Raw genomic sequence first — 15,860 nt, forward strand, 5'->3', positions numbered from 1 at the left:
GTAGAATGTTGACTTTTACTCATGTGATGTGCACGTTTTGCACTGTCACGTAGTTAAACTCGTAGATCCCTAGTCGGCTCCGAAGGCACAGTCACTTTAAGGTAGTTACCTGTCCGGGTCCCATTCGATACCCCCAGTCGGCGTCTCTACAGTCCGCGCGCCAAATCTTCTCCAGCCAGTGTTAATGAATTATACAACATATTGATAACTTGGATGAAGAAGTAGGAGTGTCTTCTCAAGGAATATATCTTTTTGAAGCTATAAGGTGATTACCACATTTCCAACGTACATCTCGTGATCCCGGCTCAGAAAATATCCACGATTGTCAACTACCATTACGCCCTGAAGAAGTTCCGCTTGACGGAACGAAACGCGTTGGCTGGTTTCTCAATTGGAATATTAAAGGAATTCTGAACACTCTTTTGCAATCACGGACTCAGCGTTCTCTCATTTGGAACAATTTTTTTGATTACAGACTTTATCACTTATATATGGTGCAAATCTGATTTCTTGAGCGGTGCATTTCAAAATTTGTTTCAAAACTAATCAGGACCTCTTAAGACTAGTTTTTTGTCCAGGTTCACACTGTTTGGCAACTGCGGGAGCTGGGATTACCAAGGTCGACGTTTCTTAACTATACAAACTGTGGAAACCATGAAAAGTATATAATTCCCTGGTGAAACGTGTGCCAGTAATGTAACGTGAAATAATGTGAGTCCCAGGTAAGGCGATGGTACTCTACACCCACCCGCCCCCTCCCCCACCCCCCTTCATGGCGTTATTGATCAAACATTATTGTGCACCCTGTGGCATAGCAAGGGTCTCAAGGGGGCTTGATGCAAAGTGGGTCTGCCACCCTGGCTTGGAAGCAAATAATAGCTATAACTGGAGGTGCAGTGGAGCCCTCAGTCAGCTGTGCTCTGGTGTCGCTGCGCCTGCTGCACTATTGATAGCTTTGCCCCTGATGCTACCAACCATACCAGCCATTATAGGACCACAGGTTGTAATAACACTGCCCGGTCAAGGGACGAGGGGTGTTGGGGGTGGGGGGGGGGGGGGGGGTGCGGGCGCGGGCGGGCGGGGGTGTTGGCAAGCCTCCACCCTGTACAGGGTAGCGCCTCGCAGCGCTGGGGCTGCAGGGACATATGCTATGCCTGTATGAATTCCAACAAAAACGGTTATCACGATGGTCAGAACTGGACCTGTCCTATTACTACTGACCCTTCCGCGCTTCTATGCAAAGAAAGGTTTTTAGAAGATATGGACAAAAATTAAAGCACCTCCTCTGGACACTACTGGCCTTTGTGTTACCATTTCAGACAATCACACGAGCTGCCAAAACACGAGAACTCCATTAAAAAACAAGCATTGAAAATGCAATAGGTCTCGCCTTTGATTAAGTTAAAGCCATTTGCTTTGCTAATGTTATTTTATAGCAAAGCTAATGGCTTTAACTTAATGAAAGGCGAGACTTATTGCATTTTTAATGCTTGTTTTCCAAGGTGATGTCAGAATTCCATGTTAAGGGGTTAAGTGGTGTCCGTTTTTTTCTACAAAACCCTTTTTAGTTAATGGCAGAGGGCCATATGTATCATTCAAAATTGTGATTGCAAACGCTGAAATTCGCAGAATTTCATTGTTTGCGATCACATTTTATCTAAGTGGGATGTATGAAAGGAAAACAGCCTCGCAAAATAAGGGATCGCAAATTAATGAATGGGGAGGTATTCCTTAATTGCGAATCACAATTTGCAATTCGCAAATAAGGAATATGTAGAATTCTCAAAATAATTTGCAAATCCTACATACATAGCGTTTTGCGAATCTCAAATAGCGATTCTCAAAAAATTGCTATTTAGAATCGCAAAACCAAAGTTTCATACATATGGCCCAGAGTTCTTTGTTTTATACTCTATGATGGCACTGGAATCCTGTTTATAGCATACAACAGGCTTGAAGAAATGTTATTCTACCTACCTGCAGCCAGGCCTTTAAGACCAGAATGCTTGTTAAGGTTGCTGCCTCAATTCTGCAGTGCATGCTTGTGCAATAAAATCCAAAGCGACCTAATTGACCGTCCATACCCATGTGTTTCTTAGGAGCATCCACGAAGACGACACTAATGTAGTTTTTCTAACACTTTGCCCTTGATTTGCTCTAGATTTGTGTGCATATTGGTTAAGCTTTCCCTGAACTTATTTTGTTTGAATTTTCTATAAAGTTATCCTGCTACTTATTATATTCTAATAACCCATTTGATTGCTATGCATTTTGTTTCGACCAATGTGGAACTAACCTAGAGTGGATGTACCACCATGTCAACTCGTGTATTAGTAGTCTTGGCTATTCCTTCTTCCAAACAATTTACAGAAAAGCTTTGCTGCCCAGATCGGTTCTCACCCAAGCAGAGAGAAAGGGGACTGAGTGTGGTGCTGATGGTCAGGTGAGGTGAAGAGGACTGTCTTTGCACAGGTGGGGCCATGCTTGCAACTGGCATTCAAATGTAAGCAGTTTTTAACCTGGGCATAAGGCGCTTGTGTCCTCTGACCTCTAAGCCCAGATACCCCACAAATCTCGAGATAGGGGAATTAGCAGCAGAAGACATCATTAAGAGCAGTGAAAAGCATTCCATGGAAAAACTGTTACTAAAACTGGTTTATGTTGCATGACTCTTTACACAGCGTACTCAAGCGTCTCTCCTTTTTATATGTTTTTCAGATTGGCATCCAGAATGACGCCTATCTGTGCCCTTCCTGTATTGAGCAACGCCTTGGTCCATATACCTACCTAACAGCAGAATCCTCGCTGGTAAAATCCATGACGTACACCATCGAAGATGTGGAATTGTCAAGCCAACGTCTTTTGCTGTTGCAGGCTATATGATAACTGTGGGAACAATTCTGCTCCTAAACTGGGTATATATTTATTTATACTTTTACCAACTCTTTCTAAGGATTTTGTATTGCTGTCTTAATTTGAATTTCAATTAAATAGCATACATGGAGCTGCAGTATTTGTATGTATTTTTTTTCATGTTCGATTAATTAAAATCATTAAATGTTTTAAACTGTACATTGCATTTACACATGAAAAACAGCGGCTCCTACAACCACGGCAGTACTGCAAAGAATTTTAAAAGGATGGAAACTGTGTTGTTTTTTAAATATAAAAGGTTAAACCATGCCAAAAAGGCAGTTCAAATAGCTTTAACACCTTAAGACTTGAAGAGGCAGTATCCAAGGTTGTGAGAGTTAAGTAAAGGAGAGCGATGTGCCGAGTGCAAACTTGTAGGTTCTCAGGCAACTGACAACTAGACCCTGAGATAGAACTTTATCAAATCCCCCTGGCCAAAGACGTCAGGGCTCCTAAGACACGGCTCCAGCCTCAGCCTTGTTCTCCTGGCTTGCCGGGGGCAAGTAGAGTTTTCTAAGTAAAAACGTATCGAGGGCACTAGGAAACACCAAGTATCCATAGTTAAGGGACAGGATGAGGAAGCTGCAGTAATAAGTGCCACATCTAAGGAATGCACCTCAGCACCCCCTCCTTCAATCTACAGAATAGTATTCCTGGCTGTTAACCTCAGTCTATAATTGTTGCCCATATTCCACATGCGTAAATAATACATATGAATAGGTAATTGTAAATAACCATTATATTAATGCAATTTTAAGTTATCATCCGAACATTCGAAAAATACACATTCATAGATTAATACTAAGGCACTGCTATGGCCTAACCTCAAAAGATTATTTTTTCCTCAAATGTATACATATATGACCCAATCGGGGTATAACCAGTCGTGGGTTTCTCGTGTTACCCTCAGGACCTGGCTTTTGCAGTTTGAGCTAAACTGTTCCTATTGTAGCAGGGTAAAACAGGTTTGTACATGTCTGGGTCCAAACTGCGATGGCATACATATATTCCACATTCACCCACATCTCCGCATTGCTTTTGAGCCAGTTTCTGCTGCAATGGAATGTGTAGTATATGTGGACACAGGACCCTTAACATTTTTGGAACATACTTTTCTTCAACATTGAAACATTCATACAATCTTATGCTTTGTGTTAGATTATTTCCATATTTTTATACCATGCCTGCTTGAATTCTGCGTGCTGCTTCGTAGTTTCTCTTTTTTACTGCTAATAAAAAGGCACGTGGCACACTTCATCCCCACATACAACGATCATAGACTGAAACACGCACATCTGCAGTTTCTTACTCGCCTAAAATATATAATGCTTTTTTCCATAATTGCATTCAAAACCAAGCTATTCCATTCTCATAGAGCACATTTTACAAACCTCCTTTCCATGAAGGCTACGAATGAGGAGAAGGGAAAACTGTCGTAGACAAACATTGTTTATGACAGAACTCAACAGGTATCAAACCGAGGAGTACGTGTCTCTCCAATAGTTCTCAATAAAGAAACGTCAGATGACATCCTTCATCTCTTCCTCACTTATCAGTTTTCGATCCTTCAAGAATCGGATTGCTCACCCACAATGTAAAAAAATACCCATTGCAATGTTAAAATATGCATTTTGCTGAAGGTCTTTTCGGAATGCAGCTGACAATGGGCAGTGACTGAAATTATAATCTTTTGACTTTATTTAACTCTCATGACTAGAGGAATTATGCTGGTCTGTACCTACAGAATCGCCATATAGATTTACAGTACTTGTCACATAGTATACCACTTGACCTGCAGATTTCAGCAAAAAAATGTGTTTCTAGCTCAACTGGATCAAAACAATGTCAGAGAATATACTGCATAACGCTGCATAATTTGTCTTTTTCTCCACACAGTTTACATAACTTACAGACACTTGCATCAAGGTAGGATTTTGCGAGCCCTTAATTGCGATTATTAAGTAATCGCAAGTAAGGACTCGCAAAAGCCTATGCATGTAGGAATCGCTATAAAAATAGCGATTCCCACACATTCCTTATTTGCGAGTCGCAACTTGCGATTTGCAAATAAGGAATGGCTTCCCATTCATTCCTATGGGCCTACAGGCCCATAGGAATGAATGGGAATTTGCATGCGCAATTTGCGAGTACACATAGGTCCTCGCAAAGTGTGCATGCAATTTCAAGGGTGCAAGGGGGTCAAAAGGACACCCTGTTGCACCCCTGAAATTGATCTGTTCACAAGTGTTGCGCACACACATGTCCCAAAGACGTGTGTGTGTGTGTAACCTACAACTATGAAAAATGCACTTTAGTGCATTTTTCAAAGTTTTTGCAAATTACTATGAAGTTCAACTTCGCATCCAGGCAACCAGGGGAAGGATCCCTGGGGAATGCCCTATGGCTAAGCTGGTGGAAAACATTTGCTGAAGCTTTTCCTCCGATACCCCTGATACAGAGTACTCAACAAGTGCAGAACCAGCAACATGACTCTGATCCTGGTGGCACCCCAGTGGGCCAGGCAGACCTGGTAATCACAGATAATGGAAATGGCACAAGGTGCACCCCACGAGTTCGGAAAAAGAAAGACTTACTCTGCATGAAAAACGGAGAAGTACTACACCCAGAGCCAGAGAGCCTCAGCCTAGCAGCATGGCTCCTGAAGACATAGAGTTTGCGCACCTGAAATTACCTGAGAGCACCCTGCGGGTACTACGAGAGGTGAGGAGACCTAGCACACGAAGGTGATACGTGGAAAAATGGAAGAGGTTTACTCAATGGTGCAGCAAGAAGAAGCTACACAAGAACATGACAAAAGAATCAACGGTGCTAAGGGATCTCACGCACCTGCTGAAGGCAAAACTAAGTTCATCCTCGCTGAGAGTACACCTAGCAGCGATAGTAGCCTACACAAGAGGAGAAACAGGGAAGAGTTTCTTTACATCACAGATAGTAAAGAGATTCCTGGAAAGGGCAAAGAGGATCGCACCACCAAAGAGGATGCCGCCACCGGCTTGGAACCTTAATTTAGTCCTAACAGAGCTCATGAAAGCTCCCTTTGAACCCATTCATAAGGCCTCCCTACAAATGCTGACAATGAAAACCGCCTTCTTCGTGGCAATCACCTTGCTGCGCAGGTTGAGCAACTACAGGCGCTGACGCTACAAGAACCCTACATCCGAATAAACAATGATAGGGTGGTGATGAGAACTGACCCACACTTTATGCCAAAGGTGGTGTCAAGGTTCCACATCAACCAGACGGTGCAAATACCAAGCTTCTTTCAGAAACCGGCCACAAGCGCAGAGAGGGCACTGCACATTCTGGACGCTAGAAGGGCAGTAATGCACTACATAGAAAGAACCAAGGAGCACAGAAAAACAAAACAGTTATTTGTGTCCTTCGCAACCAGTTTCCTGGGTAAACCAGTAACAAAGGGAACCATTGCACGATGGATCGCACAAACTATACAATTCTGCCACAAACAAGCAGACCAAGAACTAGCAGAAGGGGCAGGGGCACGGGCCCACTCTACTAGGAAAAAAGGAGCAACAATAGCCTTCCTGGCTAAGACACCCATTCAAGACATATGCCTGGAGGCAACATGGGCTTCAGTGCACACGTTCACTAAGCACTACTGTGTGGATATACAAATGAACAAGGAAGCACAAGTAGGACAGAAGGTGCTTCAACATATATTCAACAACCAACGCTCATCTTCCACCAAGCTGCCACAAACCGCTACAAAGTCTATGCACAGCATAGTGAATCCAGAAAGATTCACGCTGCAAAACAAATAGTTTCTTACCTGTCGGTGTAGTTTTGCAGCTTGAAGATCTTTCTCGATTCACTAGCGAACCCACCCACCTCCGCCAGAAAGATGATGCTGGAGAACAGGTGGTAGTACAAGGACAATACAGAAACAGACACCTTGAAGGACAAAGCGGAAAAATCACTTACTTGAACATTGCCAAAGGATTCGCAAACAGAACACAAAACAAAAAAAAAAAAAGAATCCGAAGATGGCGCCCAAAGGTGGGCAGCTTCTGCAGGAAGCGTGCCGATGTCACAGGAAGTACATCGAAAGGTGGGACGTCGACGCCCACCTGGGCTACAAAAAAAAAGAAAGAAATAAAAGACTATGATTCCGGACCCAACCACTAGACCGCGGAATAATGCACACCTTAGTGAATCCAGAAAGATATTCAAGCTGCAAAACTACACCGACAGGTAAGAAACTATTTGTTACAGGATGCCAGTGGGCCTAACACTTCGCCTTGCATCTCCCCCAAGTCCTGCTATGGAAAAAGAGCTTATTTTGCTGTCATTATGTGAAGGGCAGCTAAAGCACTAGTCTTAAAACTGCCAAGCATGAAGGTTAAATCTAATTGTTAGAGCCTCTTTTCAGAGGGAATTGAGGAAAGGAGGAGCAACTGAGCCCAACTGTGGTGGCTGAGGCTTTTACTCCTGATGTGCCGGGGTCCGACCTTCTATGGGTCCTGAGCAGGTGATCCACCTATGCCTTCAGGAGTTGGCTATCGGTGTTCAGGCAGTTTGAGCAGTCCGAGGATTCTCAGGGAGTGGCAATTTAGTTGCAAGTTATGCAAAGGCTCGAGACTCAGAATGCATTCAGCGACCCCAATAGATTAATGCCAATTGGGATATTTGCTTTTCTGAAAACAAAAGTAGTATTTATATACAAACACAAAGTGAAATACGACATACACAAACAATATCCACAGCCCTCAGAATTGCCAGCACTCTAGCGCTGTCCGGGCAGTATGTTGGGTCCCACCTCCCTGGCTACAGGCAGTAGTTAATCTTTATCTACAATTGGTGACATTCAGGTGAGACCCCACTATAAATCTGAGTCTTAAAAGTTGCACTATGGCTTTCTAGAAGTCAAAATGCTCCAATGCTGTAGCACTATAAGGTAGGACAATTTCCTCCTGGACTGTCTGGCGCAGCTATCTTACCTTGCTCCCACTGATGTTGCCATACTGAAGACCCAAGGAGTGTTCAGCTCTCTGGCATCACAGTGCACTGGAGTGAATGCTTGTGATGACCGGTACTCTTGTTGCTGCAGCCAAAGGCGTCTGGTGATCTGCAGTGCTCCTTTGATGATGCAGTAAGTTCCTGTGACTCCACTGGCAGGTCTGGGGCGACCATGCTTCCAATGCTTCAGTCAGGGTTCTGAATGCAATGAGTAGCACTAGCTGCTCCTTGTATTCACATGCTGTACAGGGCAACAGTCTTCTCTCTTGGTATACAGGGCCACCGATTTTGGCCAACACAAGGGGACAAGCCTATTGATGCAGCAATTATCTCACACCTTGCTTCAGGGAACCTTTCGCCAGGATCCATCACTGGTCCTCAATCCCTCCAGGCACTCTCCTCCTCCACACAGGGTCCTCGAGTATCAGCAGGCAGGCAGATGCCGATTCTCCAGGCACTAGGGAAGAGGTTCTTGATTTCCCTGGTAATGTCACCATACCCAGCTGGGAGGCTGATCTTTTCTGCATTCAGGTACAGACACAGCGGACTGCTTGACAGCTGAAAATGTGGGAGACTCGAGTCCCTATTTTCATAATCCATTTCCAGATACACAAGTTAGATTCTCTTGCTTTGAAGTTTGTGTTGCGGGGGTTCTTTTGAAGTGCCTACTATCTGTCCTGGGTGTGCCCAAGGAGCAGTCTGTCACAGCAGGAGCAAATTCAACCTAGATAGCTCCACAACACAGGCCATGGGAGTTACTAGTGGATCAGACCTAAATGTAAGCCTCACTGATCTATGCCTAAAAAAAGGCTTTAAGGGCCCGCACTCTACTCTTTATGATTCCCTTATCAACCCCATCTCCTTCCTGAGATGTGCCCAAGACCCCTGACCATTTCAGAATCAAATATCCCTTTTAAAGTGAACAGGGGTGCCTGGCTCTCCTTTCCTCCATCCTGTGTCCCACCCAGCTATCAGGAATGTGGCAATCCAAAAATCTGTCTAGGGATCTCCTCCACTACTTAACACAAAGAAGGGGAGAGGGCTATTACTGTTTAAACTCCAATACCCCAGGCCCCCATGCCGGATCAAATGTTCACACTAAAGGGGTATATAGAGTACACAATAGACATAACCAAGAATAATTTCTCGGTTTTGAAAAACTGCCCTCACTCACATACCGAAGTATGTGACATGCTTCATCATAGGGCCTGCTACAAACACCCTGGTGTAGCCACATCCAGGGCGGAGCATTAGGGAGGGGGAAAAAATAATAAATTCCACACTACAGGACGTACAACCAAATAGTGTCAACACGTACAACGAGTAACACAAAATCAGGTGAAAGGCGTGTGCAAAACACCCTGTGACTGGAACTGATAGTGCGACAAAAAGCTGCAGTATAGGAAAGTGATTAAAACTGGTTAAGGGTGCCAATAGAAATAATTACTTTATTAAACACAGTTAGGTACCCCTACCAGGATTAAAAGTAAGAAAAGGATGAGAAATGTCTTATTGAGAAAGTCAGGTTCCTCAAGACTTCCCTCCTACCACTGCTGAAGTCAACATGTTTCGACTGCTGGAAATGCGCCTAAAAAGGTCCACCCGGTCTTCGTCAGGACTGTCGCAATCAGTACCACTGTTGGCCCTTCCGTTATCCGGTTAAAGGCCCCTCGGAGTAAAGCAGGTCATCCGTATCCGTACTCTCTCAAGTCTTTCTAGTTTAAGAGTGGAGGCTGATCCCAGTACTGCGGGAAAACATTTACTGAAAAGGAGCAGATAGAGTTTGATGGAAAACCACTTTATTTCAATCACTCACTCCGTTTAATTACAACGTCTCTATTGACAGTGTTACTCATGATATGTTGAAAATTAGCTTGTGCAACTGTGGCAGTAACAATGTATCTGCTGTGCTCATACCCGAGATTTAAACTTCATCCACTCAGGATTATGTAGCAGCAATCTTTCGTTTACCAATGGTAACGCTTTCTGCTGCTTTTAAAAAGAGGCAACATGCTGCGTGTTCCCACGCCCACTCCGAGTGCCTCCGTAAACCCCCACACACCGTTACACCCAAAACACTCTCTCAGTAAATGCGAGTTACTACTAGCCCCTGAGAAGGTTTGGTAACTCCCTTGTAATAGTGAGAATCACAGAGTTCATGCATTTCATGAGCCCGAACAGGTGTCCGCCAGGAGGGTCTCCCTAAGAACACAATCTGCAAACAGAGTAATGCATGAGGCTGCTGCACCTTGGATATGATTTAGAAAAGGGGGTGGTGAGGAACAGAGTGTCTGAGTTAAGCAGACCACTCTTACCCAGTCCAAAGATCAGGGCTTGATCCATCACCGTTATTTATCTCACTGCCCCATCCCAGCTCAGAACCTGGCTATATGCAAATCAGTCTGTCCCTGGCCCAGTGCATCATGGGAACAGGGCAGACTAAACTACCAAGCCAATTCTTCACCAGAAAGGAGACAAGCTACCGGGGACCGGTTTCTGGCATTTCAGCCTTCTTCCGCCCGGCTTGCTTGAATCCTGATGGAGCAGTGAGAAAGGGACTCATGTCTGAGTATATGATATGAGCATCCCCCAATAGAAACTGCCGCGATACATAAACCGCCCGTGAGAGCAGCTAAATGTATCCAAAAGTTCTGAGATTTCACCCTTTATCCGAGCACCTTACCGTCCTCTGGGCTAGCCCTGTCCTATTAGCCTGAGTCCCAGAACACCGCGAAGGTAATTGACGCCGTGTCCCACCGTCCTTTAAGGCAAAGTGACCCCTGACCTGTTACGTCCATAGCACTGCACGTGATTGACGTCGTATCGTCATGAAGATACGCGCGGGGTGTCTCCGTTCAGTATGGAAATAGAGACGTCTAAGGGACTTGCGCGATATGTAGTCACACGTGTAAGCAGGAAGTATATCATGTCACGCCACCCAACAATTCCACGTGGATTTAGCCAGATGTAAATGTGTGCACCGCATGTTAAAACGCCCTGTAAGAATGGGAATTACGTTAAGTCGGCTATTTCAGCCTTCTCCAGTCCCCCGGGTATGCGAGAAGTTCTCCCCCACCTCCAGTGGGTAAAATCAGAAGTATAGGCTTGTGGTGTATAGCGTCACATCACCCATCATGCCCACGTGGAATTAACCAAATGAGAGGGCAAGCAACGCACATTATAAAGCCCTGGGGAGGTGGGAATTAGACGTTAAGAATCCCAGTGGAAAAGGGAATTTAGTCAAGTCGGCTATTTCAGCCATTCCCAGTCCCCCGGGTATGCGAGAGTTCTCCCCCACCTCCAGTGTAGGAAGTCAGAAGTATAGGCTCGTGGTGTATAGCGCCACATCACCCGTCATGCCCACGTAGATTAAACCAAAAGAGAGAACAAGCGATGTGCATGGTCAAGCCCTTGGGAGATGGGAAATAAGTCAAATCAGTTGTCTCAGCCATCCCCAGACCCCCGGGTGTGCGAGTTTCTTTCCCCCACCCCCACTGAATGGAGGCACATAACAGGCAGTAAAGGTATGAGACCATTCAAATGAATCATCTCCTCCACTACCCCATGCCTTCCCAAGGCCCTGGTTTCCGATATTGAACCCAAAGGCTTCCATGTATTGTACCACTCCGAGGCACACATATCACAGGACACGCATGCAAACACACTTGGGCTGCTCAGATCTACATGCTGCCATGATGTTAGCCAAGGTTGAGTTAAGCAGACAGCAGCAAAACTTTATATGAGTGGCCCATTATGCCCGCTCCAGTAACATAGGTAAAACGGCCTGTGCAAACTACTGGTCTTCATTAAGAACACATAGTATGCTGCCACCACCATGCTTTTACTATTTAACACCTGGTAAGGCCGTTTACAACAGCAAGTCTTGATAAGGTCACAATCCATGAGGCAGGCCTGGGTCAAGGTACACACAATTGATCAGTGTTCACCCATCCAGATATTGTTGCAGATGGGGCACTCAGACATGGATGCATATCCATCACCATGCAAGGGACTTTTCCAACACAAAAGGTGCCCCTCCCAGTATCTGTCCAGCAGCATTCATATGGCTCAATCCAGTTCTGTGCTCCACTACAAAATCTAACCTGAGCAGAGGAATACACCATCTCAGCAACTTGGGATTCTCTCCCTTCATAGCCATCAACCACTTCAATGGCTTATGATCCAATTGCCCTACCAACCTCATAGCAAACAAGTAGTAAGGGCATAATTTACACAAGACCCACATTATGGCAAAATACTCTAACTCAATAGCTGCCCAGTTCTATTCTCTGGGTGTCATACTTAACTCCCATCATCAAGAGAAGGAGTAACACCACATCTTGTGATTTGAGAGACTCCTTTGAAGAAAAAAACTTGCAAATGTCTGAGTGCTAAACGTGAATCTACAATGTTACACATCACGATATGATGGTTAACGGGTAAGTAACATTTTACTTATTTTTTTTTTATTTAATATACAGCGTTGGTCACCACAGTGTAGTTATAGTTAGGTCGAAGTTTCGATAGTAGGACATTTTTTTGTTTTTCTAATAACTTTGATGCCATTTGACAAATCTTCATGAAACTTTCCATAAAAAAGATTCTCTCTGAAAGGTTTTATGGCGATCCGTCAACTGAATTACACAATGAGGGTGACTATTGTGCGGTGGGTAATAAAACATTTTTTTTTATAAACACCATGTTGGTCAGGTGGCATTTGCGGTGTCATCAGTGAGGTCATCAATAATGTAATTTAACATTTCATAAGTGATTTAATATTTGAGTTCATAAACATTTAATGGCGGTGCACAAGTTATAGTTAGATCTGTAAAGTATATATAATCAATTTCATGGGTTTTAGTTTTTAAACATTGTTTTTACCTTTTGAACACAACTATGATGTCACTTTCACTTTGTTTTTATCTTTAGAACACCCAACTATAACATCACTTTAACCTTTGAGTGTTTTTTAGTGTGTGTGTTTGTTTTAGCATGCTGGGCTTTTTACAGATTTCTCCAGCAGTGGGAAAGTTAATATGTGACTTCAAAAAGATATGGCTTTCAACAAAAAATGTCATTTTCGTAAATAGCAGAATATAGTATGAAGTACTTGGAGCACAAGGCCATGAGGGTTTTTATAATTTTGCAAAAAGAAACTGCAAATTCCAATGAATGTTTGCAATTTTTGAAAATGCTTACAGGGTCCAGGCTATTGCTTAATCACTTTCTAATGTGGTCACTGCATTTTGCGAGTAAATGATCCCTTGATGCGTTCTGCTGTTGTAATAAAATGTCATTTTCATTTCTTGCGTACTTCCGATCTTTAATTCTATAATAATCCATACTGTAGATGTACCCATCCCTGCTTGCGTTCTCAGATTATCATTTCAATACTATTCTCACAGATAAAACTACAAAAAACATACATCTTCTTGCTGCAACCTGGCACTTATTTGCTTAATGTTTCCTAGTATATGCACGTAGAATACAGAAATATGCACTAAATTTAGCTTTTCTATAATTTTTTTTATTAGGTTTAACGATGTACATCAAATATCTTGCAGTATGGCGAAGAAGAAGGAGATCCAGTATGTTTGGAAGAAATTGCGCAACCAATTTTTTAACTTCCCAAATTATGGTATCTTATTGCCAGTGAAATTCTGCATCAATGGAATGATAGTAAATGAAGAATTATCATGCAGAAATGTAAAAAAAAAAGAGGCATTATTGCACGGAAAAATGCATCTCTACCTGAATGCTATTGTGAGCAATCTTTTATAATACTGTAAAGTGAAACAAAGTGACTCATCATTAATAAGATGTTACAAAAGTCTTGGTATGCACTGCTACTATTGTCTCAATGATAATAGAAATTTACAATGGGCGGAATCTATCCATGTATATATATATATACTACAGTTGGCACCTTGTTTTCTGTCAGTAAGAGTCAAAGTGATGAATATGTGAAGGTAAAGTAGGTTAATAAAAGCTTGAACACCATCAAGCTGCTACTTTGTGCAGTAAACAGAATCCGAGTAATCAACTGAAATGTGGTAGTGCACCTAGGCAGACATGGTAGATCTGCACTTAAAAGCAGAAAAAATTGTTCCTTTCCATGTGAAGAAGCACCAATGTGTTTCCTTCAATAGTAATTTGTTTGGTGCCATTCACTTTTACATTTTTTGGGGGTGATTCACTGTAATCTGTATGCAATTTTGTACTACCCTCTAAAACCTCTTTCAACCTATTATCTTTAACAAACTTCATATGGTGTTGGTCTGTGCCCGAGACATTATGATGACTTGGACACTGAGAGAGTGCTGCAATAGCTGCCATGAACAACACCAGCAGGAAAGAGTTGGTTAACTAGCTTGTATTGACTATATACTGTGTCAAGAGTTTATTTAAATTATCTTATCATAATATAGCGTACTGCAGTTATATAATTTCTGCCTGTTTCTCTACATTTTCATGTATATCATTCAATTGAAGAATTAGGGAAACTCTCAAGCATATTTTGAAATTCTATTAAAATATCTCCTGCATGAGAAAAGACTGAGGATAAAGTGGAAGCATGCAGCGTCAGAAAAATAATTCTAGACTTCAACATAAGGTACCGCCAGTGACTGGGCTTGACATTGCCTCTAAAATCTTTATATTTAGCCCACTGCTGTGGAGTGTGATGGCAAAATGCCTCTTTGTCAAGGGCACCAAGCCCGTAGTACTAACTCTGCATTCAAGTGAAATAGTGGCTACAGACATCAACAGATCAACCAATCAACATGGCAGAGACCAAGCCAGATCTTTAGGACGATTTAAGCAAGGCATACATTTCCAGTGTATTAATCACTAATTCAGTAGAAAGGGATAGCCTACAAGACTAGAGCACCTTCCTATCCCCTACAGGGAAACTATGTTTTAACAAGAAAATGTATACTTATTGAAAGTCATGTTCTCTAATCTTTTAACAATGGAAAACAATGTTTTATTTGACAAGCACAGTATTTTTAATGTTTCTATTTAATGCCATTTGTAAATATTGTGATGGCCTCGATTGCGTTTAAAAAAAAATATTTTTAACAAGTTTGTTTCTAGATCTAATTTCTTTCAAATTATTCTTCAAGTTGCATAACAGTCAAATTCTATAAAAACTGTAGAAAAAAAGGTGTGTTTTGGGATTTACTGCTGTTGTTCCAAAAGAAGTTTCGAGACATTCTAAAGCAGCTCTTGTAAAACGGAGTTATCTTTGAATATGGCTGTGATGTTTCAGGTTTACATTTGAATGATGTTAAGATATGTTTGCTTAGAACTATCCTGAGAGTAAATAACTTATTTTTGTGTTTAGATTTTATTGTTTGTACCTAGGAATTACAACATGTATGATCAGTACCAAAATGCAAATTACTATATATATATATATATATATGTATATATATGCTGGTTTATATATTTTCTTGAAACCAATGGTGGATTAAATAAGATCCAAGTTGGGGAATCACCTATTTTCAAACTATTCAGAACCTATGGAAAATAAATGGTATCTTATCTAAAAGTAATGAGTTTCTTGTGTAGTTTGTGACTTTGTGCATCATTAGAAGCCCACAAATGGTCCCCATGTGTATTTGAATCACAGCAGTTCAAAGTAAAAACAGCTGCAAACAAGAATATTTCCTAACCATATTTTTTTTTATTTTTTTTATTTTTGAAAACCTTTATTTGAGAAAATGGATGCATACAAATATGGGCCTACAACCCGGGGGCCGGCCACGGAACAAAACTGAAAAGCACCATCATCAATTAAAGGCACGGAGTGGTTAGATGATATTACCTAACGCTGTAAGTCAATGTTATTAACTAACTAGAACCACTCGACATAGGATTAAAGGAGGTTAATTTTATATATCAAAGAATAAAGGATCGGTTGTATAGGTAGCAACCTGGTGTGCGTGGCG

The 15,860-nt window shown here is 42.3% G+C and overlaps 1 protein-coding gene across 1 annotated transcript in view; it reads left to right on the top strand.

Annotated features, from left to right (window-relative positions):
* Nucleotides 1–15,456, top strand: part of FBH1 (F-box DNA helicase 1) — a 618,156-nt gene extending 602,700 nt beyond the window's left edge. The window contains exons 21-22 of the mRNA XM_086918941.1: nucleotides 2,719–2,915; nucleotides 13,443–15,456. Of these exons, the coding sequence (XP_086775067.1) occupies nucleotides 2,719–2,883 (165 nt within the window). The 3' untranslated portion in view covers nucleotides 2,884–2,915; nucleotides 13,443–15,456. The remainder of the gene's footprint in view (nucleotides 1–2,718; nucleotides 2,916–13,442) is intronic.
* The last annotated feature ends 404 nt before the right edge of the window (nucleotides 15,457–15,860 follow it).

Source organism: Lissotriton vulgaris, chromosome 1_1, assembly GCF_964263255.1.
Source record: "Lissotriton vulgaris chromosome 1_1, aLisVul1.2, whole genome shotgun sequence".
NCBI lineage: Eukaryota > Metazoa > Chordata > Amphibia > Caudata > Salamandridae > Lissotriton > Lissotriton vulgaris.